General features: G+C 39.1%; 1 protein-coding gene across 2 annotated transcripts; it reads right to left on the minus strand.

The window, feature by feature from the left end:
* Window positions 1-336: 336 nt before the first annotated feature.
* On the minus strand, window positions 337-23,743 carry LOC124135953 (uridine phosphorylase 1-like). Of its 2 annotated transcripts, XR_007218060.1 has the most exons (10): window positions 23,630-23,743; window positions 17,638-17,731; window positions 16,593-16,710; window positions 15,543-15,704; window positions 13,384-13,498; window positions 10,678-10,748; window positions 7,617-7,755; window positions 6,223-6,369; window positions 2,333-2,549; window positions 337-1,267 (listed from the first exon to the last, which is right to left on the minus strand). XR_007218060.1 is itself a non-coding variant. In XM_048381782.1 (9 exons), the coding sequence occupies exons 2-9, from the start codon at window positions 17,712-17,714 to the stop codon at window positions 2,404-2,406; spliced, it is 975 nt and encodes a 324-aa protein (XP_048237739.1). In that variant the 5' UTR covers window positions 17,715-17,731; window positions 23,630-23,743; the 3' UTR covers window positions 337-2,403. The 2 variants fall into 2 exon arrangements, 1 of the variants encoding a protein (XP_048237739.1); XM_048381782.1 differs by having other exon boundaries at window positions 337-2,549.
* Window positions 23,744-24,927: the final 1,184 nt, after the last annotated feature.

The raw sequence follows: 24,927 nt of genomic DNA on the forward strand, positions 1-24,927 counted from the left end.
CCAGCACTTTGATTGGTCCATTCATTTGTTAATATACAGCAAGTCTCTGAGCATTTGTCACATTTCTGGATTAAAGTTTGAAATACATTATGGCTTTGGTGTGTTTTGTTTCTCTACAATGTATAATATGTACATTATTCGAAGGGTTTGCATTGTAAAACATGGTTCCAGAACATAAGTGTGTACTTTTCTCCAAATTGAAGTGTTTCTCATTATCAGATGCACCTGCGATTATTCAGTGTAATAAGTTTAAATTATTTTATGGTTATTACCCAATGCCAATTTGCCAGCATTTCATGTCTCTTCTATCACTAACATAGAAAACAATTTCCCAGCTTAAGAGAGATATTTTATTTGATGGTTTTTTTTTAGAGGCACACCATTCAAATCAAGCTCAAATCAAAGCCATGGAAGTGTATGGGTCCAGGGTATTTATCATAATAGGCGATATAATATACTGGATAAATGAAGATAAACATCCCTAGCTTTTGTACAGACTGTAATACAGCAGCAGAGAGCTAGTTTCAGAAGGTTATGATGCAAATTATAGAGTGGTTTTTAGCAAAGCCTGGAGTGAATAATACCCTTGTAATTACAATACTGAACCTGAAACAAACCTGTTACACTTTCAGATAGAGTTTTGGCGGGAAGCAAACACGATGTGTTTGAGACTAAGCAAATTGAATAGGAATAGGAAAAGCCAACAGTATGTGGTCATTGCACATGTATCAGGGATGTGAAAATCACATTTTTAAAATCAGTAGTCCTCGGAAAAAATCATCTTCCATGTAAAAATATAATCAAAGATTTTCTAAAAATACTCCGAAAAATATTATCGTGTTTCCGGCCAACAATCGTGGATTGTGACGAATCACAACTACACATATATAATACTACATATAGTATAAAGCATTCCTTACACACAGGCAAATACAAGTAATAATGCACCGGAAATGTGGCATGTAATGAGACACACAAAAATAACCGTTATTTTCAGACATTTTCAAAAGGGAGATGATGGGAGCTGAATTATTATTATTATTATAGTTTCATTAAAAATGTTTATATCTCTCCAAGTAATGGATTGTTAAAGAATTGTGTTCATCGGTCTCCCTGAACTTCACCAAAAAGTTTATTTATCCCATGCTTCAACCACTTTGAGGCAAGATTGGAAATTATGTTCTTCCACAAAGCGAGATTAGTGCTACTACTGTTGTAAGCAGGGGAGTGCTAGTGCTATGATCGCTTTGTGGATCGAGGCCCTGATCTGAAAAGCACCTCCTCTCCCTGTAGAGGAGAATTATCCAACACTAAATAGTACCGGTTTGCAAATCCGAAAAACAATAACAGCAAAAAATACTAGTACAGAGTCTGATTATATGCAACATAATGAAATGTCTGACACCAATATCTGTTGACAAGAATTTGTGAATTGACAAAATACAAAATATGGACAGCTGTTGCAGATAGTGACAGAATAACAGTATGCATGGAAAGACACTGCTGGCGAACAGTAAATTTGAATGTCAATATTTTAGTTGATTAAATTGCCAGCTGCCATCATTGGAGACTCGATGCAAAGTGTGAAACACGAGAAATCAAAATATTTGAAAATAGCAAAATAGACCAATTCAGCTGATGATAAATGCATACTCCTAAATTATAGCCTGGTTTCATACCCAAAAAATTCATTTGCTGTAGAGTTTTGGCGGGAAGCAAACACGATGTGTTTGAGACTAAGCAAATTGAATAGGAATAGGAAAAGCCAACAGTATGTGGTCATTGCACATGTATCAGGGATGTGAAAATCACATTTTTAAAATCAGTAGTCCTCGGAAAAAATCATCTTCCATGTAAAAATATAATCAAAGATTTTCTAAAAATACTCCGAAAAATATTATCGTTTTTCCGGCCAACAATCGTGGATTGTGACGAATCACAACTACACATATATAATACTACATATAGTATAAAGCACTCCTTACACATAGGCAAATACAAGTAATAATGCACCGGAAATGTGGCATGTAATGAGACACACCAAAATAACTGTTATTTTCAGACATTTTCAAAAGGGAGATGATGGGAGCTGAATTATTATTATTATTATAGTTTCATTAAAAATGTTTATATCTCTCCAAGTAATGGATTGTTAAAGAATTGTGTTCATCGGTCTCCCTGAACTTCACCAAAAAGTTTATTTATCCCATGCTTCAACCACTTTGAGGCAAGATTGGAAATTATGTTCTTCCACAAAGCGAGATTAGTGCTACTACTGTTGTAAGCAGGGGAGTGCTAGTGCTATGATCGCTTTGTGGATCGAGGCCCTGATCTGAAAAGCACCTCCTCTCCCTGTAGAGGAGAATTATCCAACACTAAATAGTAACTTGGTCTTATAGAGTGTCACTCATCACTGATGCCAAGTTTCTTCTTGATGAGTCTGGCTACAACCTGCTGGGGCCGGTTGTTCCATTCCTCCATGACGTTGTGGGGCGTGGTGATCTGGTCTCCGTTCAGGCTGTCCAGCAGTGTCACACAAATCACAGCACCTGGAACGTCACATCACATGGAGGAGTGAGTTGGGTTAATGCCCCTTTAACAGTATTACAGTTATATCACGGTGTGTCAGCTTAATGTGGGAGGAGAGCTGGCTTTGATGTAGGTCTCAGGTGTTAACCACTTTGGTGAAACCCACGAGCACGAGTTTGGTGCTGGCAAACTTAGAAACATAATCAGGGCAAACTGGGAGTTGAAAACCCAGTGTCTGACATTGTTAAGGAACGCAACTCTACACAATGAATTCGGCGCCTTAGAGGACACGGTTACCTGAACCTCCTACATCACACAGAATACAGTAACTACTTACTAGTATACTGGTGTAATTTTCAGTGTAAATCAATCTCATTAAAATCAGACCTTAGTTCTCGACACCGCAAAACAAAGATCTGAAGACATCCCATCAGGGGTCACGTCTGAACGACCTTTCTTCCGACCAATCAGTGCGTCGCTTGCCAGATTATGAAAGTGACAGTTGGAATGTAATTTCTAATCATGCAATCTCGAAAACTCTAACATGGGGTATTCCTAACGATAGTTACGGGTTTAACGACTGAATCCTTACAATCTAGACCATCTATTAGCCATTCCAGAATGGTTTTTTTGTTCAGGTTTCAAATTTGTAATCGAGAATTTGTCAAAATATGTTTCGAAGTGTAGTCACCAATTTGAAATTTGCGCCGTAAAGCACGAGAAAGCTGCCTTCTGATTGGTCATTCCATTGGTCGGTCAAAGTTTGCGCAAGGTCGGTCTGATGTGACCCATAATGGGATGTCCTTAGATCTTTGTTTAGCAGTAGCGAGAACTAAGATCTGGTTTTAATGAGATTGAGTGTAAATAATACACTCCAAAACAAACATAATGGTGATATGTAACATTGAAATTAATAATATTAGATTATTATGGACACTGTGACTTTCCAGGCCGATGAATCTTCTGTGTACACAATAGGGCTGGGATGGGTAACTCAGGTACTCGGGTCGAGTAGGCCCTGAGTAGGATCTAGTACCAAAAGAGTGAGTGTGTGAGTTGGGTTTAACGCCACTTTGAACAATATTCCAGTTATATCACGGCATGACAGCTTAATGTGGGGGGAAAGCCCGAAGTGATTCAGGTCTCAGACGTTTACCACTTTGGTGAAACCCATAAGCATGGGTATGGTGCTGCCAAACCTAGAAACATACTCGGGGCGAACTGGGATTCGAACCTAAGATCATCGGTACCCAAAGGACTACCCGGACCACGTTAGTCACATTATATATTGGTAAATGACAACAACAATAGAACTCCATGGTTACACTGTAAAGTCGCTAATGTTCGCATTTCGATAAAACTTCAATCAACTTCAATGTATGCATTGTATCACATGTGAATCTAAATAGTTTTGCGAGGGCTCCAGCGACTTACAGTGGGTACCCGGGGAGGGCTGGGTAACAGGGGATCAGGTACCAAGTTAGTAAATTTGTACTTGTCCCTGCTTAGTTTGTTTGTTTGTTTGTTGTTTAACGCCGCACTGAGCAATATTCCAGCTATATGACGGTGGTCTGTAAGTAATCGAGTCTGGACCAAACAATCCAGTGATTGACAACATGAGCATCGATCCACACAATTGGGATACGATGACATGCATCAACCAAGTCAGTAGGGCTTCCATGAGTCAAAATTTTTGGACTCGAGTACCCGAGGGGTGAAACTCGACTCGTACTCGAGTACCCGAAAATAGGACGTCCTTTAAGAATATTGGTTCATTAGATCAAAATTGCCATCTAAAAGTATTAAAACATGTTACAAGTATAATTGAACTGCACTGAAATGTAAATAGAGAGTGTCCACGGAACTTGTTTATCTGTCAAAGTGTATGGAAGTGTTCAGTGTTAATGTTTGCTTGTAACTGCACTAATCTTAATCACGACCTTCAAAAACATTACGCCACATCTACAAATTCTACAATACATATTGAACACAAACCAAGTTTTTTTTTCTGACGATCAGTGTTTCATTCGACACCTGCCAACAAGCAGGAACAATAATTAGCAGGAAGAAAATCGATAATGTGCATCACATGACATACACGTATACACAGCTGCTGGGCTGCAAGACTGAGGCCGCTAAATATGGAAATGTAGTGCTATAAGTTCATTCATTCATGAGTTGGTCACGTTTTCAAACTGTACCAAACTGTTGACCTGTCGCTTTATTTGTAAGCACTGAAATAACACACATATATCAGCTAATCAGTTGTTAATCTGTGTAAGGGAATACACTTGGCATTTGAGTCGGAGCAAAGAAGCAATAATCGCCTTCGGGTTGATACATTCAATTTCTTAAAGTCGGGAAGGAAAAACTATAATTACGTCTATTTTATGTGACATTCTCAATTGTTCTAATGTACATCTACTTTCTACAAAGAATACATTATTCAAACATTATTTTTTGAAGCTTTAATCAATATATTGATGAACAATTGAACATTGAAACAGAGTGATCTCCCCTTATCGAGTACTCGAGTCCTTGATAACGGACTCGAGTCCCAGTAAAACCGACCCGGCCCGGAGTACTTGAGTACTTGTTGAAGCCCTACAAGTCTGCGGGTCTTAGCAACTGATCCCGTTAGTCGCCTCTTACGGCAAGCATGGGTTGCTGAAGACCTATCATTCTACCCTGGATCTTCACGGGCCTTGTACACAACAAACCACTTGTCAAGACAGACAATTGATATTTTTAAGCATATAGGGAGTGAATTGAAAGTTACTTGTCAAATTGTCTCTCCTTATCAACCTGCTGTTCATCTCAAATGGGGAATGAAAACAAACATGTAAATTGCTCAAATTAGAATATTACATTCATTTTAAAACACACATAAAGTGTCCTGCTTCAATAAGCCCCCTCCCCCTCCCCCTGATCAACTTCTAGACCAATTTGAAAGTACATAGGCGTCACATCACAGAGAATAACAAGATTGTATAAAACATGTACAATGGCACTCCATTCTGATGGTGGGGAATAACCAGACTGTATAACAACAGTATATACAATGACATGTTCTCGAGGCAAGGGAGTTAACTGACTATAAAAGTCCAGTCTCCCCCCGAACTAGGCTGGAATTGCGGAGTTACAGTTTGGCTGGATTAACGAGTCTATGCATAGTCCAATCAAAATCACATAACGAACTACACATCCGGTTCGTCAACAACATGGTTTTCAGCGTGCAGATGTCTGTTGACTGCAGGATATGCAAAGCATGTTTACCGTCAACTGGGCGTCGATAGATATTTTGCAAATATTTTCATGTTTTTGATCAAGGTGCTCAAGTGATCTGATGCACTTAGCAGGGTAAGAACTGATTTATTACTATATAGATCTTGATAATCGATTAAAGAAAAGTCTTGACTGGGCGTCACCATTTGGTTGAGCAAATGCAAGCAGTATGAGTGATGGAATCTTGTAACTGGTCAATAGGAGGGACAGAGAAGGGACAGAACTCTTAATAGCCACTGGTGGCGCTACGATTGAACCCAGAAATTCCAGCCTTGTTCAGCAAGGGTGGAAACTGGACTTTTATAATCAGTTAACGCCCTTGCCTCGGGAAGATGATACAATGATAGTTCACCTCTGATGGTGGGAAAGAACCATGTCGTATAACTAGACTGTAAAAATGATGTTTACCTCTTATGTTTGCCCTGTGGCAGTAGGCAGCAAAGCAGAGCGACTCCATCTCAATATTGCGGATACCCTTGTCATGGATACGTCTGAGGAACGCCATCTTGTCTGCCTGGGTGTAGTCACAGAACGCTCCGTCCAGACGAGCTTGACCTAGGAAATAAGACACTTGAGTTACTGAACACATGAAAACTTACATTGGGATATAGCTAAGGTGATAAACTGGCATGCGTTTGACATAGATTTACAACAGTCATACATAGTCAATACTTTGTGGAACGGGGCCCTGGGATCCTTGAAGTTTTCTGTTGTTAGAACCTGGGGATCTTTACTTTTCAACAATGGAGTAAGGACAAGGACTCCTGATTCACATCAATAATATTAAAGTGACTTCCGTAATAAGCCCCATCATTCTGGCTTCACCCACATAGCCGCAGCCTGTACAATTTACATTAGTTTCACCTTCGTTGCCGTTGTACAAAGCAATCTTAGCGCTAAGGAGATCGTAACTACCATACCCTAACATAGATTTACGACAGTCGTAGTGCTAAGATTGTTTTTTACAACGGCACCCTGAGACTTATGGCTAATGACACAATGGTTGACACTCTCAGTTTTCAGTTCAGACAGTCTTACATTTTTAGACTATTAAATTAATGAGATCACCTGTTCTTGGCCTACACAGGAGTTTACCTTTGTAAAGTACACATCATGGTCAAAGGATCTACCCTTCACAGAAGTCAGATCGTGTCGAGTGGTGATAGATATTCGTTACCGTATTCGACGTAATAAGTGCCCAGGGCGCTCTCAAAAATAGAAATAGGGGGCTCTGATTAGAATATTATTTTGGTGAAAAAAACAGAGTTGAAAGATAAATTTTGTGGTTTTTGCAGACAGCCTGAAATGTTTATGTACGACAGATATATTTTTCCAGTATTTAATTGCCCATAATTAAGGGTGCATATAACCGGTGCACGAGTGCGTATTATACACGAAAAAATAAGTCTTGTGTACAGTGATCAATCGGAAGGGTGCCAATTGGGATTGTTCACTAGCCAATATATTAGCAAATATCGCTGTGGGCGCTTATTACGTCGAATACAGTAATAGGTCTATCCTACTCAGTATAGGGTATAACCTCCAGCTCAGAGAAGATGGGGAAAGAATTGGTCTTGAACAGCAAACCCATTCTTGTCATAAGAGGCGTCTCATGGAATCGGGTGGTCAGGCTTGTTGACTTGGTTGATGCATGTCATCCTATCTCAATTGTGTAGATCAGTTCTCATGATGTCAATCACAGGATCATCTGGTCCAGACCTGATTATTTTATGAAAAACGGCGCCACATAACTGGGATATTGCAGCATCAAACAACAGAAACATGAACACAGATTGTCTTACCTTCATAGAAGTCATGCGTGCACATGGTCTTTCCGATGATGGTCTGGAAATGGTCGTCCTCCGACGCCATGGCCAGCAGCTCCTGACACAGTTCCTTGTCCAGGAAGGAAGGAAGCTTAACCACCATGCCCATGATTGCCTGCAAGATCAAGGTCGTATTTCATCACGGTATTGATGCCTTTTAGTACTTGTGTCCGAGCCTAAATGTGATATACCTTTCTCTCACTGATACAAGACATGTGTAAGAATCAATGTATATCATATACACAAGGTATTTTGTGCAACCCAGGATGTCACATCACACAAAACTTGTTTGGAATCAAGGTGTCAGTTATTTGCCCCCTATATAACCTATGTCCTATAAAGAAGTAAAACTACTGATTATCTGTCCTGAAGAACTACAGATTATCTCTCCCGAGGAACTACAAATTATCTCTCCTGAGGAACTACAGATTATCTCTCCCGAGGAACTACAGATTATCTCTCCCGAGGAACTACATATCATCTCTCCCGAGGAACTACATATTATCTCTCCTGAGGAACTACACGTTATCTCTCCTGAGGAACTACAAATTATCTCTCCCGAGGAACTACAGGTTATCTCTCCCGAGGAACTACAGATTATCTCTCCCGAGGAACTACATATCATCTCTCCCGAGGAACTACATATTATCTCTCCTGAGGAACTACACGTTATCTCTCCTGAGGAACTACAAATTATCTCTCTCGAGGAACTACAGGTTCTCTCTATTGAAGAACTACAGATTATCTCTCCCAAGGTACTACAGATTATCTCTCCCGAGGAACTACAGATTATCTCTCCTGAGGAACTACAAATTATCTCTCCCGAGGAACTACAGGTTATCTCTCCCGAAGAACTACAGATTATCTCTCCCGAGGTACTACAGATTATCTCTCCCGAGGAACTACAAATTATCTCTCCTGAGGAACTACAGGTTATCTCTCCTGAAGAACTACAGATTATCTCTCCCGAGGTACTACAGATTATCTCTCCCGAGGAACTACAGATTATCTCTCCTGAGGAACTACAGATTATCTCTCCCGAGGAACTACAGGTTATCTCTCCTGAAGAACTACAGATTATCTCTCCCGAGGTACTACAGATTATCTCTCCCGAGGAACTACAAATTATCTCTCCTGAGGAACTACAGGTTATCTCTCCTGAAGAACTACAGATTATCTCTCCCGAGGTACTACAGATTATCTCTCCTGAGGAACTACAAATTATCTCTCCCGAGGAACTACAGATTATCTCTCCTGAAGAACTACAGATTATCTCTCCCGAGGTACTACAGATTATCTCTCCCGAGGAACTACAAATTATCTCTCCCGAGGAACTACAGATTATCTCTCCCAAGGAACTACAGATTATCTCTCCCGAGGAACTACAGATTATCTCTCCTGAGGAACTACAGATTATCTCTCCCGAGGAACTACAAATTATCTCTCCCGAGGAAATACAGATTATCTCTCCGGAGGAACTACAGATTATCTCTCCCGAGGAACTAGATTATCTCTCCTGAGGAACTACAAATTGTCTCTCCTGAGGAACTACAGATTATCTCTCCTGAGGAACTACAGATTATCTCTCCTGAAGAACTACAGGTTATCTCTTCTGAGGAACTACATATTATCTCTCCTGCAGAACTACAGGTTATCTCTCCTGAGGAACTACAGATTATCTCTCCAGAAGAACTACAAATTATCTCTCCTGAGGAACTACAGATTATCTCTCCCGAGGAACTACAGATTATCTCTCCCAAGTTAATTAACTTTCAACATTAATTCATCAAGTACCATAGTTGATATTATTACATAAATTGGATCTGTTATAGCAGAACTTGAGCTGGGTAAGGGTAACTTGTAATGTCTCATTTTGAAATTAATTTCCACAGTCTTCTTTGTTGGAAATATTAATTTCCGATATGGCAAGGTCATGGCTGGTTGGACCGTCTCTGTGGTCTAGTGGTAAAACATCTGACCGGAGAGAGGAAGGTCCAGGGTTCAAACCCCTGCCTTGTCATAACAAAAGACGTTAAAAGATTGTACTTGTTGTTACCCTGCCTGGCGTTCAGTATGAAGGGGCTAAAACAAGGACTGGTCGGCTCGGAGTTAGTATACTGTGACGGAGTGGGGTATTCATGTTAAACAACGGCATGGTATCTCAGTGGGCTCATAAGCACTATAAATCGGCATGAGTTCGGACTAGTACAAGCAGCCACACACACGTGCATGCATGCCGCTATATAAGTGCAATAATCTTGGACTCGACGTTAAACACAATTTCACCTCATCATTATCATTTGATAAACATTGGACAGAGTTATTCCCCTTGGATACATTATTGTCTATTTAGTAGTAATGGTTGTCAGACGTTTTTACCCTTTAAAATATGAACATTGGTGTTCCAGCTTTCCAATCAAAAAGATGTTATATGACTTGGCTTGCTATTTAAATAAGGCTGTATTTTGGGCTATTTGACTTATCGTCTATGACTGCATCCCTCCACATTGGCAATTGTCAACTACACTACTCAAAAGAAGTTAAAGAATACCCAATATTTTCGTATGACTATAGTTAATTTGTCGTGGGTATTGCGACACACAGCCTTCCAATTGTGAGTGTTCTTTGAACTTTCTTTGAAGTGAAACAGGGTTTAATGCCAGGTTCAACATTATTACACTCATACAGCGACGTGCATGCATGTGTGTGTGGCTGCTTGTACTGGGTACTAGTCCGGACTCATGCTGATTTTATAGTGCCAGCCCACTGAGATACCATGCTGCAGTTCAACATGAATACCCCACTCAGACACAGAATACTGTCTCTGAGCCGACCAGTCCTTGTTTAAGCCCCTTAATGCCGAGCGCCAGACATGGTAACAACTAGTACCATCTTTTAACGTCTTTTAGGTATGACGCGGCTGGGGATCGAACCCCGGACCTTCCTCTCTCCGGGCAGATGCTCTACCACTAGACCACGGAGTCGGTCAACTTGTTTTGAGTCGTATACTCGACCTTCATTCTTGAGGAGCCCTCACCACCTCCATGTATTGCCTGAGGTTGCCATCGACAGCCTCACTAGTGATCACAACGGACCCTGCTTCCAGACCTGCCAACCAATACACAGCCATCAGTGGTACTGGTGCATTAATGTTTTTATTGTCACAGTCAGCAATATTTATCTATATCCCATCCGGGGATGATCCTGGAAATTTTATGTTTGAGAGAAAAATCTTCCCTGGTCCAAATGCAATGAGATTTTTTTAGTGTGATGAGATTTTGCTTATTATCAGAGATACTTCATCTTCAAACATTGGAAACTGTATTTGATTTTTGTTATTTTTTACTAGAATTATGATGTAATTAATGTTAATAGATAATATAGATATATCCTCGCATATCCTATTTTCGAAAACTTAATTATTCCACAGCAAAAAATAAAAAAATATTTGTATATTATTGGATAATGAGCATTGTCCACTGAAATAATATATTAATTACATTATTATCCTGATTACATTTATTCATTGTCGACTTATAGAAATTATTCGCGAGTACAATTATAGACCGTTTAGAAGACATGTTAACAACAACCAGTTGTTCATTTCATTGGAATGTGAGAGACAACAATCAGCAATTCTCAGATTGTAACAGAATAATCTTAGCAGTAAGACATCTATGTAGAAAAGGCACTACAATCGTCTTAGCAGTAATAGAGCTGTGTAGAAAAGGCACTACAATCATATTAGCAGTAAGACAGCTGTGTAGAAATGGCACTACAACCATCTAAGCAGTAAGAGAGCTGTGTAGAAATGGGCGCTACAATCATCTTAGCAGTAAGAGAGCTGTGTAGAAATGGCACTACAATCATCTTAGCAGTAATAGAGCTGTGTAGAAAAGGCACTACAATCATCTTAGCAGTAAGAGAGCTGTGTAGAAATGGCACTACAATCATCTTAGCAGTAAGAGAGCTGTGTAGAAATGGGCGCTACAATCATCTTAGCAGAAAGAGAGCTGTGTAGAAATGGGCACTACAATCATCTAAGCAGTAATAGAGCTGTGTAGAAATGGGCGCTACAATCATCTCAGCAGTAAGAGAGCTGTGTAGAAATGGCACTACAATCATCTTAACAGTAATAGAGCTGTGTAGAAAAGGGCGCTACAATCATCTTAGCAGTAAGAGAGCTGTGTAGAAATGGCACTACAATCATCTTAGCAGTAAGAGAGCTGTGTAGAAAAGGCACTACAATCATCTTAGCAGTAATAGAGCTGTGTAGAAATGGCACTACAACCATCTAAGCAGTAAGAGAGCTGTGTAGAAATGGGCGCTACAATCATCTTAGCAGTAAGAGAGCTGTGTAGAAATGGGCACTACAATCATCTTAGCAGTAATAGAGCTGTGTAGAAAAGGGCGCTACAATCATCTTAGCAGTAAGAGAGCTGTGTAGAAATGGCACTACAATCATCTTAGCAGTAATAGAGCTGTGTAGAAAAGGCACTACAATCATCTTAGCAGTAAGAGAGCTGTGTAGAAATGGCACTACAATCATCTTAGCAGTAAGAGAGCTGTGTAGAAATGGCACTACAACCATCTAAGCAGTAAGAGAGCTGTGTAGAAATGGGCGCTACAATCATCTTAGCAGTAAGAGAGCTGTGTAGAAATGGGCACTACAATCATCTTAGCAGTAATAGAGCTGTGTAGAAAAGGCACTACAATCATCTTAGCAGTAAGAGAGCTGTGTAGAAATGGCACAACAATCATCTTAGCAGTAAGAGAGCTGTGTAGAAATGGCACTACAACCATCTAAGCAGTAAGAGAGCTGTGTAGAAATGGGCGCTACAATCATCTTAGCAGTAAGAGAGCTGTGTAGAAATGGGCACTACAATCATCTTAGCAGTAATAGAGCTGTGTAGAAAAGGCACTACAATCATCTTAGCAGTAAGAGAGCTGTGTAGAAATGGCACAACAATCATCTTAGCAGTAAGAGAGCTGTGTAGAAATGGCACTACAACCATCTAAGCAGTAATAGAGCTGTGTAGAAAAGGCACTACAATCATCTTAGCAGTAAGAGAGCTGTGTAGAAATGGCACTACAACCATCTAAGCAGTAAGAGAGCTGTGTAGAAATGGGCGCTACAATCATCTTAGCAGTAAGAGAGCTGTGTAGAAATGGGCACTACAATCATCTTAGCAGTAATAGAGCTGTGTAGAAAAGGGCGCTACAATCATCTTAGCAGTAAGAGAGCTGTGTAGAAATGGCACTGCAATCATCTTAGCAGTAATAGAGCTGTGTAGAAAAGGCACTACAATCATCTGAGCAGTAAGAGAGCTGTGTAGAAATGGCACTACAATCATCTTAGCAGTAAGAGAGCTGTGTAGAAATGGCACTACAACCATCTAAGCAGTAAGAGAGCTGTGTAGAAATGGGCGCTACAATCATCTTAGCAGTAAGAGAGCTGTGTAGAAATGGGCACTACAATCATCTTAGCAGTAAGAGAGCTGTGTAGAAAAGGGCGCTACAATCATCTTAGCAGTAAGAGAGCTGTGTAGAAATGGCACTACAATCATCTTAGCAGTAATAGAGCTGTGTAGAAAAGGCACTACAATCATCTTAGCAGTAAGAGAGCTGTGTAGAAATGGGCGCTACAATCATCTTAGCAGTAAGAGAGCTGTGTAGAAATGGGCACTACAATCATCTTAGCAGTGAGACAGTTTTGTGTCTAAGGTTATTGTGGAGTACTGACCGAGCCCTCCGCTGGTGCCGATGCGGAACAGCGTCACCCCGGAACACTCAGCATGCTGCAGCAGCTTCAGTATCTCATGCATGATGATGGAGAGCGACGGGATGCCTATACCATGCTGTCATGGAAACATAAAGGGGTATGCATCTCATTGTTCATGACATCTGGCACAACCTAGAGTATACTCACACTTACAGACATGACATCTGGCACAGCCTAGAGTATAGACACACTAACAGACATGACATCTGACACAGCCTAGAGTATAGACACACCAACAGACATGACATCTGGCACAGCCTAGAGTATACTCACACTTACAGACATGACATCTGGCAAAGCCTAGAGTATACTCACACTAACAGGCATGACATCTGGCACAGCCTAGAGTATACTCACACTTACAGACATGACATCTGGCACAGCCTAGAGTATACTCACACTTACAGACATGACATCTGGCACAGCCTAGAGTATACTCACACTTACAGACATGACATCTGGCACAGCCTAGAGTATACTCACACTAACAGGCATGTCATCTGGCACAGCCTAGAGTATAGACACACCAACACACATGACATCTGGCCCAGCCTAGAGTATACTCACACTTACAGACATGACATCTGGCACAGCCTAGAGCATACTCACACTAACAGGTATGACATCTGGCACATCCTAGAGTATAGACACACCAACACACATGACATCTGGCACAGCCTAGAGTATACTCACACTAACAAACAAGACATCTGTCCCAGCCTAGAGTATACTCACACTAACATACAAGACATCTGTCCCAGCCTAGAGTATACTCACACTAACAGACATGACATCTGGCACAGCCTAGAGTATACTCACACTTACAGACAAGACATCTGTCCCAGCCTAGAGTATACTCACACTTACAGACAAGACATCTGTCCCAGCCTAGAGTATACTCACACTAACATACAAGACATCTGTCCCAGCCTAGAGTATACTCACACTTACAGACAAGACATCTGTCCCAGCCTAGAGTATACTCACACTTACAGACATGACATCTGGCACAGCCTAGAGTATACTCACACTTACAGACAGGACATCTGTCACAGCCTAGAGTATACTCACACTTACAGACAAGACATCTGTCCCAGCCTAGAGTATACTCACACTAACATACAAGACATCTGTCCCAGCCTAGAGTAAACTCACACTAACAGACATGACATCTGGCACAGCCTAGAGTATACTCACACTTACAGACATGACATCTGTCCCAGCCTAGATTATACTCACACTTACAGACAAGACATCTGTCCCAGCCTAGAGTATACTCACACTTACAGACATGACATCTGGCACAGCCTAGAGTATACTCACACTTACAGACAGGACATCTGTCACAGCCTAGAGTATACTCACACTTACAGACAAGACATCTGTCCCAGCCTAGAGTATACTCACACTAACATACAAGACATCTGTCCCAGCCTAGAGTATACTCACACTAACAGACATGACATCTGTCCCAGCCTAGAGTATACTCACACTTACAGACATGACATCTGTCCCAGCCTAGAGTATACTCACACTTACAGACAAGACATCTGTCTCAGCCTAGAGTATACTCACACTTACAGACAAGACATCTGTCCCAGCCTAGAGTATACTCACACTTACAGACATGACATCTGGCACAGCCTAGAGTATACTCACACTAACAGGCATGACATCTGGCACAGCCTAGAGTATACTCACACTTACAGACAAGACATCTGGCACAGCCTAGAGTATACTCACACTTACAGACATGACATCTGGCACAGCCTAGAGTATACTCACACTTACAGACATGACATCTGTCCCAGCCTAGAGTATACTCACACTTACAGACATGACATCTATCCCAGCCTAAAGTATGCTCACACTAACAGACACCTCAGCCTTGTCCTGTATACTACACCTGGCATAGCCTAGAGAATACTTACACTAACAGACAACACAGGCCTTGACTTGCATGTAACATCAGTCACAGACTAGAGTATACTCACACTAACTGTCAACATAGGCCCTGTCTTGTCGATAGAATATGTCACAGTTTAGAGTATACTCACTATAACTGTCAACACAGGCCCTGTCTTGTCGATGGAATATGTCACAGTTTAGAGTATACTCACACTAACAGACAACACTGGCCCTGTCTTGTAGATGACATATCTGTCAGACCCATTGGCGATGTTGTATAGTGTCATCCCGGCAGGTATTTTGATACGAAGCTGCTCCTTCATAAATTCTGCAAACTTCAGCATTCTGGTCGGTGAGCCTCCAAAGCATACAAACTACAAGAGAAGCAAGGGAGCAGTTGAGTTTAGTAGTGCTTCAAAATTAATCATTCATTTCACAGCTAGTCAGATAAATGTGACACAGATCCTTATCATTTTTGTGAAACCCATGAGCACATGCAGGGTGCTGACAGACCAGGGATCATACCGGGTAATTGGGTCAAATCTGGAATTCAAACCTCTATAATCAGCAGATCCTAGCACAATTAAGGGAAACAACTTTGTAGAGACTGAACGCAGTGGCTATCCATGCCTGCCAACAGAAGTAGCATTGATTTCAAACACTCTAAACATTAGCAAATTGAATTTCTACTCTGAAGGATATTCTGAAATAGAAACCATATTTAGTGGACAAATAATAGTATCTGAATATCATCAGTGAATACAATATGTAATTTTCTTCTTCAAACTGAGACCCGTGAAGATCCAGGGCAGAATAGGTCTTCAGCAACCCATGCTTTCTGTAAAAGGGGACTATGCTTGTCGTAAGAGACGACTAATGGGATCAGGTGGTCAGGCTCGCTGACTTGGTTGATGCTTGTCATAGATCCCAATTGTGTGGATTGATGCTCATGTTGCCAATCACTGGATTGTCTGGTCCAGACTCAATTATTTACAGACCGCCGTCATATAGTTGGAATATTGCTGTGTGCGGCGTTAAACAACGAACAATCATCAATCAATTCTTCCAACTGAAAGATCACCAGTTCAATGCAGTTAATAATGCTTGGTAAATGCAGTGTTTATTCCTAATACAGGATATTTACCATCCCAAAACACACTTGTGTGATATAGTTACTTCTATATACCTAATAAACAGTCAAACAAGTTACAACTTGAGCTGAATGCTTAGTCTGAAAACTTTTGAAAATTCTGATAACTGACCTTGACATCATTGAACATCTCATGAAGGTCATGTGTCTTGTCACCAAGAGCAATATGGTAGAGATAGTCTTCTTCCATGGTCGCTATGTGAGGATTCTGGATCTTAATAGGCCCATCTCTGACAAAACACAACACAAGCAACTATTGAAAGTGAAACGAGCGAGTATGTTCTAGGGCTGGGACGGGTCACTCAGGTACTCGTGTCGGGTGGGTACTGAGAAGGACCCAGGTACCAACAGGATAGGGCTGGGACGAGTCCAAATTTACTACCCTGGTACCCACCACCCTATTACCCGACCCTACCCAGGGTATCCATGTTTGAATAAGGATAAAATGTCATTCAACTTAAGTGTATGCATGACCAGATCATTTTATATGCGTATCTAAAAACATTGCGCCAGGGCTATGGTCAAACTATTCCCAATCAGACATTTTGTACCTATCTCTTGACACCTACAGTGGGTAATGGGGCAGTGGGTACCCGGGTAGTAGATTTGGACTCGTTCCAGCCCGTGTATGTTCTTTTTTAAAACCTTGACCTGTGTCATGGCATGTGAATGCTATAACAGCAAGGTGATGAAATGCTTTAACCACTAAACTGCTTCATTGTCCTGTAAAGGTGGAAGATCATATTTGCAGCCATGTTGTCCATTGCTCAGCCACTGTATCATTCGGGAATTTGTTTTTTGTTCGTTTGTTTGTTTACTAAACACCAAACTCAGCAATATTCCAGCTATATGACGGCAGTTCGTGAATAATCGAGTCTGGACCAGACAATCCAGTGATTGACATCATGAGCATCAATCCACGCAAATGGGATACGATGAAATGCATCAGCCAAGTCAGCAATCCTGATCACCAGATCCTGTGAGTCGCCTCTTATGACAAGAGTAGTCGGCTTTTATGGCAAATATGGGTTGCTGAAAACCTATTCTAACCCAGATCTTCACGGGTAATTTGTTTGATTTTTTCCCAAAATGTAGGAAGCGAATGTCTACACTGAGAAAGGGAGGATTGATTCTCCCATAGGATCACTTCAACTCACTGCGGGTGGTAGTCCTCCCCTCTTGCAGAGTCAGGGTTGTTGAAACTACGAGTTGGACTCATGCCAGATATATCCATCCTTGCCAGCTGTTGTCCTGTGGTGGTAATTTATTAATGAATATACTGCAGCAAATATAAACAATAAAATGATTCAAAACAATTCCTAGCTGTATTCATTTCCATATTACTGAATGGCTTCAAATTATCAGAGCATCTATCAAGGCTCCAGTAAACGTTTTAAGCTACTGAGATATTAGCAGTTTCACAAAGTGTGTAAATTCATGTCTGGAGGGGCGGTCGGGTAGCCTAGTGGTTAAAGCGTTCACTCGTCATGCTGAAGACCTGGGTTCGATTCCCGACATGGGTACAATATGTGAAGCCCATTTCTGGTGTCCTCCACCGTGATATTGCTGGAATATTGCTAAAAGCGGCGTAAAACCATACCCACTCACTCATGTCTGGATATAACTTTGTGGAAAATACAATAGTTATTATTGTTAATAATTCTAAGAATACTACCTCTATTACATCATAGCCATAAATCCTGTATTTTGGCTGCAGACACACTATAACAAAATCTTCAGATTTTCAACAGAAGTCCTCTTCGCTGTCAACTACACACAACTAGTTCTTCCCCTAATAGCACATGTAGCTCTTCAGCTCCTATGTTCAAAAAGGCAGGAAAAACGTCACTTCTCAAGACAGTATTGAGGCGGCTCAAGACAGTATTTGATACTGAGTGAAAGGCCTCACAACCATAGTCTAATTTTGATCTGATAAGTGTTTGTAGAGGTCCGGCTGAGTGTCTCTCAAGGTACGCCAAGATGTGCCTGAAACTGCCTGCAATATGTTAGTCTTTTGATGTCTGTTTTCTACATATTCTACATGTTTGCTCCAGGTGAGGTGTTGATCTCGGATCACCCCTGGAAATTTTGCCAATTTTCCAAATTTGATTGGTTTGCCGTTCATGGAGGGTAAGACAGCACCCTCGGCTATTATTATAAGAGGGACAGTCCTAATTGGATTGCTCTAGTGAAAGTGAAGCTGGCCAGAAATTGATGTGGAACTATGTAGTTTTTGTACATTGCAAAAGTTAATCGATTCATGTGTATATAATTTTGCTTCTATTCTGGATTATCTCCTCATTAGCTTGTTGTTCAGATTATTATTACAATGATATGTGTCTGTAATTTAATGTTCGATCTATTTACAGTTTTAGTTATAAGTGTCAGTATAAGTATATAGTGTATATAGTACATAGTGTAGTTAGTATTAGTATTAATATTAGCATTAGTTATTAGTGTCAGTATTAGTATATAGAGTATATAGTACATAGTGTAGTTAGAATTAATATTAGCATTAGTTATTAGTGTCAGTATTAGGATATAGTGTATATATTACATAGTGTAGTTAGTATTAATATTAGCATTAGTTATTAGTATTATTATTAATATTAGTATTAAGTATTAGTTGGCAGTATGGGTTTCAAGGATTTTAATAAAGAGGTGATACTACACCTTTTAACTTAGTCAAGCTTGGGTCAGTCACTACCCTATCAGCTCCATTGTGTCAGCAAGGGCAAATGTTCTGGCTGAGTGGCTGACCCCATTGTTCTTCTTGGGGTCAGCTTTGCATGCTTTTTAACCCTCACTTGCACCTCAGTCACTACACAGACAAGTCACTGACAGACGACAGCAATAGGGCACGTTTTACAGATTTTTTACTGTCAAGGTATGTTTCTAATTAAATATGTAAACATATATGTATATATATTATATATATAATTTCATAAATAAGATTATATAAATCGGTTAAATAAGATATTTCTTATGATGTGTGAGAGATTCAGTCAATGGCTGATTCTCCTGGACAGGGTGTTATTTGAAGATGTTTATGAGGCTATTATCATATATGTGTTAAATGTATTGTAAGTGTGTGGACATTTATGATAGTTTAAGGATGTTTAGTTGTGTTTTATGATAGTTCTATGTACAGATCTGTAACTATGTATGTAATTTGATAATAATGTCCACACGTGCATGAGCATTGTGTAGGGAAGCTAGTTTTATTGTACATTTAGAATCATTTCCATATTTGTAGGTATTTTGATGTCACTGTAGCCCTGGCCATGTAGTCGTGGGATATTAAAATTAACCTACACCTGGAGGCCATACTTCTGGTATGTTTACTTATCATCACATAATAATATATGTATTTACAATGAGGTTTATCTATTGATTAAGTTTTACGTGACATAAGAAGTGTGTTGATTTGACGTATGCATATCCTATATATCTGTATAACATGATTCTAATATCGTATCATGTTCTGGCATATATATATATATATATATATATATATATATATATATATATATATATATATATATATAAATATATATATATATATATAAATATATATAAATATATATTATGTTTTACATGACATAAGAAGTGTGTTGATTTGACGTATGCATATCCTATATATCTGTATAACATGATTCTAATATCGTATCATGTTCTGGCATATATATATATATATATATATATATATATATATATATATATATATATATATATAAATATATATATATATAAATATATATTATGTTTTACATGACATAAGAAGTGTGTTGATTTGACGTATGCATATCCTATATATCTGTATAACATAATTCTAATATCGTATCATGTTTTGGCATGTTTTACAAGACACAAGTGTGTTGATTTGACGTATGCATATCCTTAACATATGTATAATGTATATATGTACAATGTAATTCTAATGACGTATCATGTTCTCATTTTATTTGTTATATTTTACATAATTCTTATTGAGTGTTATTGTGCATTTCAGGTTGTAAAAGTAAAACACATACTTGTCATCCAATAAAACGAATCGCACCCGTAGCCGTGTTGTCACATCATTCAGCGATCCACACACACACACACTGCTACAAATACATAATTAATCACCTGGTATTTTTGTCAGTTGTTAAATTTGTTGTCATCAAATCTTCACAAATAGAATAATATCAATGACAATTGAAAGCTATTTTCTTCCATGGAAAATCACTCTTCATGAAATTGACTCTTTTACACTTCCATATTGGGTATGGATGGTTTTCTTTGGAATTTCAAAATATTTTTCTCCCATGGTTTCAGTCATTGGGTATTATTTTACTGATTATTTTGAAAAAATAAATTTTGCTTACAATACTGATCAGGTGATTGTAATTTACATCAGGGCCCACTTGCACAAAGCGATCTTAGCGCTAAGACTATTGTAAGCCTATGTTAAAGTATTGGAGTTACGATCATCTTAGCGCTAAGATCGCTTTGTGCAAGTAGGCCCTGGTCATGTGCTGGCCCAGGCGTGTCACATGTCACACAAGCTGACAACAGGATGTGCGTTCGATGAGTAAAATTTGAGTGACCTGAGTCAATCAAGGTTTCCACATATCTGGCAAGCAGGGTTAACTCGATTCAACCTGAGTTAACCAGAGTTAACAAGGGGACGTCAGGGCAGTATCCGAAATACAATGCATGAAATGTGTTTATGTAACTTCGTTATAATAATGGCTGCTAGGGGAAGGAGAAACACAACAGCCATTGCTATAAGAGCCCACAAAGAGAGGTTAACAAGTGCTTCATTGCTCGACTAAGCTGTCATTGTACCTTTTCTATTTAAAGCATGTAAAACAACAAGAAAATTAAAAATAATGCACAGAACATAACTGAGATGCAAAATTGTCATTAAAGTTGCATTACTGATTCTTAAGCATTTATATCAACAATTTGAAGGTTAATTTCCATGATGTACATATCATAATCCACATATACATGTACCATCAACACCTGGTTAATTTTATTCATTAATGCTTATGTTCATGATTGAATCAATAAATGAAATTAATTTTCTTCACCGATCATGTCATTTGAGGCCTCTAACCAGAGCACCACACCCCAGTAGGTGTGGGCAACTTAGGTCAACCAAAGTTTGATGTAAATCAGGAAACATGAGCCAACATTGGTCAACCAAGGTTAACTTTGGTTATACCTTGGTCAACACAGGTTCACCTGGGTCGTGCAGGGTTTTGAATTCGATCGCAAGCAATGTGTAGGATAAAACAAACAAGGTTTTTTATGAGATTTAAAACCTGAATCCAAAGGATAAAACCGAGGTGCGTCAGCTCCGATGTTTTATCTCAAAGATTCAGGTTTTAAATCTCATAAAAACCTGAGATAAAGTGTTTTATCTAACTTATAAACCTATTCACTGGGATCGCTATTAAGTAAGAGACTTCTTTCTATAGGCATTAAGGGGCGGTCGGGTAGCCTAGTGGTTAAAGCGTTCGCTCGTCACGCCGAAGACCCGGGTTGGATTCCCGACATGGGTACAATGTGTGAAGCCCATTTCTGGCCTCCCCCACCGTGATATTGCTGAAATATTGCTAAAAGCAGCGTAGAACCTCACTCACTATAGGCATTAAAACCTATTGTGAGGTTTTACTTTCCAGTCGGGTTAAATCTCATAAACAGGGACGTTGTAATGTCCCTGGGATTTTATATAATATCCCAGGGATTTCATAGGATATTCAAGTCATATTTGCTGTAATATCCCAGGGATTTTATATAACGTCCTGGGTATTTTATTAATGTAACTTCATTCAGATTGTAATATGTAATGAAATGTAAAATCAAATGACAAATGTTTTCTTTATATTCCCGAGGAACGAACTCACAGCCTTCATATCTGTAGCCCAGTGAGTGTACCACGAGGCTACAGAGGTGTTGATAAGCCACAGTGGTTTTTAGAATGTCCTTTTCAAGATCCGTACGCAAGCAACAGATATACAGCTAATGGCGATAATCAGTCAATGACCAATACTTTATTCACACAAAATATACACCTGGTAAAATTAGCGAAAGCAGATATATTTCCCCAAAACATTTTAATTTTCTTTTTTAAATTATATTACGAAACACATCTTAGGTACGACTGTCATTTTATATTACACACTCCAAGTTTTAGTGAAACCAAAATGGTGGTCTCCATCAAAAAGAAACTAACCAAATACTTATAGAAAATATTGTAGGTCATTAATGGGAGGGAGATAACCCATTGCTGAATCGTTAAACATACTATTTCTTCAAATTCATTTTGTCTCATTTCACATGATAAAGGTTATTTTCAAGAAAACTATTTAAATAAGAACAAATTTTTACTGTAATGTAACTGACTACACATTCTTTGAAAAAGTTTTAAAAAATGATAAGAGGCCTAAATATACATGTATAGACATGATACATTTATATAGAGCTGAGGCAATCTAGACTTTGTTTGATAGGCATTACTTAGAAGTTGACGGATGACAAGATAGACACAATATTTTTATGGATAACAACTTCTTTAATACTGTGAAAAGCGACGTTTCAGTATAGATCCTTATACCGTTGTCAAGCAAGACTGAAACTATACATCACCTGACTAACCACGGGTCAGGGTAGTACTGTGGGTACCCGGGTCCTACTCAGGACCCAAGTACCGAGTTAACAGTCCCTGCCCTAGTGTATATCTACATATGTAGCATACCTTGAATGTACCTAAGCCCCTCCTATCTTTATCATTTCGCAAGAAAATTGTAAATATAAACCTGAAACATTGACATCTATCCATACAGTATATTAATATCTGTAACCTCACATATGTGCATGAATAAATACTGAAATATTGACAAGTTGACATTAAAATAAAAGTACATTGCTTCAGAAAAGTTCACACCACAGTGTATTTGTAATGTTTAATGCCATTCTCTTATGATATACAATGATTACAAACATAATCAGTCGCAATGATGTTGCTAAATTTGAGCCCCACTGACCAGAGACAATATACCGGTATATGGTCTCTGCCACTGGCGTACTTCTAAAAAATATTTGTTCAAATTCTATCATGTATCTGATCACAAATTATTGAAGGTATACACTTACCTTAAAAATTATCTTGTTCAAATTCAAATTAATTCACAAAACAACTGCGTTGCAGCAACCAAGTGGGCGTGGCTTGTGTATGCACACGACACTTATTTCATACGCACTGCTTCTCAATTGAACCCGGAAGTGCATCGAACTTCTGCCGTGTTGTGACAGCACACAGCGTGCAGTGAGACTGCATTGTTTGCGGTACAGCAGAACCTGAAGAAACTTTCCTTTTTATCAGTCTGTAAACTATCATTATTTTATGCAAAACTAAGAGGAAATAAATTAAAATGTTTGTAAAACGTTCGTGTATTTTGTAAGCAAGTGTGGAATTTTAAGGAATTTTATTCCCAGTATCACCTTCCACTTTGCCATTGTCTCATGGAAAATAAACACTGGGAATTGGGCATTAAAATAGGAAATATTCCTTCTCGTTAGCAGTGTGTCATAACTCCCGTATAGCAACGTATATATCAAGTTCCATACCAACTACTTCTCGTGTTTCCTTCAGCGTTTTCAGTTGTGGTGTATTTGGATGGGCTAAATATGGACACGATAACTTTCTAAATATCCAGTATAACATTAAATTCAAAATTCAAATTCTAATCCAGGCATTAAATATGGTTAAATGTCAGTGGTTTTCATTCCCCATCAGATAATTTGAAGAGGACGAGAAAGTGATGTGTCCCCCCCACACAAGATGATTGATCAATATCAGTATTGTATATTCATAAAAATTATATTGAATTCGTTTTTGTTTTGTTTGCAGGTCTTACCAGTTGGAACTGGTGTTTATATTGGTGTTCATGTTAGGGTCAGATAAAGTATAAATTTTTTTAATCAATAAACTGGAATTTAGTTTTGCATTTTTGGTATGCATTAGAAGTATTGTATACAGGCTACTATAGTATATGGCTCCTTGTAATTCTATACTCATTGTGGGCAAGTCTAGATGAATCCAACGGGGGGGGGTGGGGGGGGGGGGGGGGGGGGGGGGGGGTCAGGAGACATAGACTTACACAGGCTTTTCCCAAAGCATTTATAACATTTGTTAGTCTTATTATAGTACTTATTCACATATATTATTCTTATTCACATGTTACAGTATTTGTCTAGTGCATACTAGGTAGTATATAACACCCTGTCCATATAATATTCTTGTTTCGAAAGTAAATACCGTGAGAGGTGTTTGACCAAGAAAGTTTAAACTGTGGAGGTTTATAGTTAAATTGAACTCTTTTAAAAATATTCTCCAAACGGTTAAGAGCTCCTGAATTATGTTTCCTTTAATTTCCCCACCACCAACCCCT

This window comes from Haliotis rufescens, unplaced genomic scaffold, assembly GCF_023055435.1.
Source record: "Haliotis rufescens isolate VD_foot unplaced genomic scaffold, xgHalRufe1.0.p SCAF_4, whole genome shotgun sequence".
Lineage (NCBI taxonomy): Eukaryota > Metazoa > Mollusca > Gastropoda > Lepetellida > Haliotidae > Haliotis > Haliotis rufescens.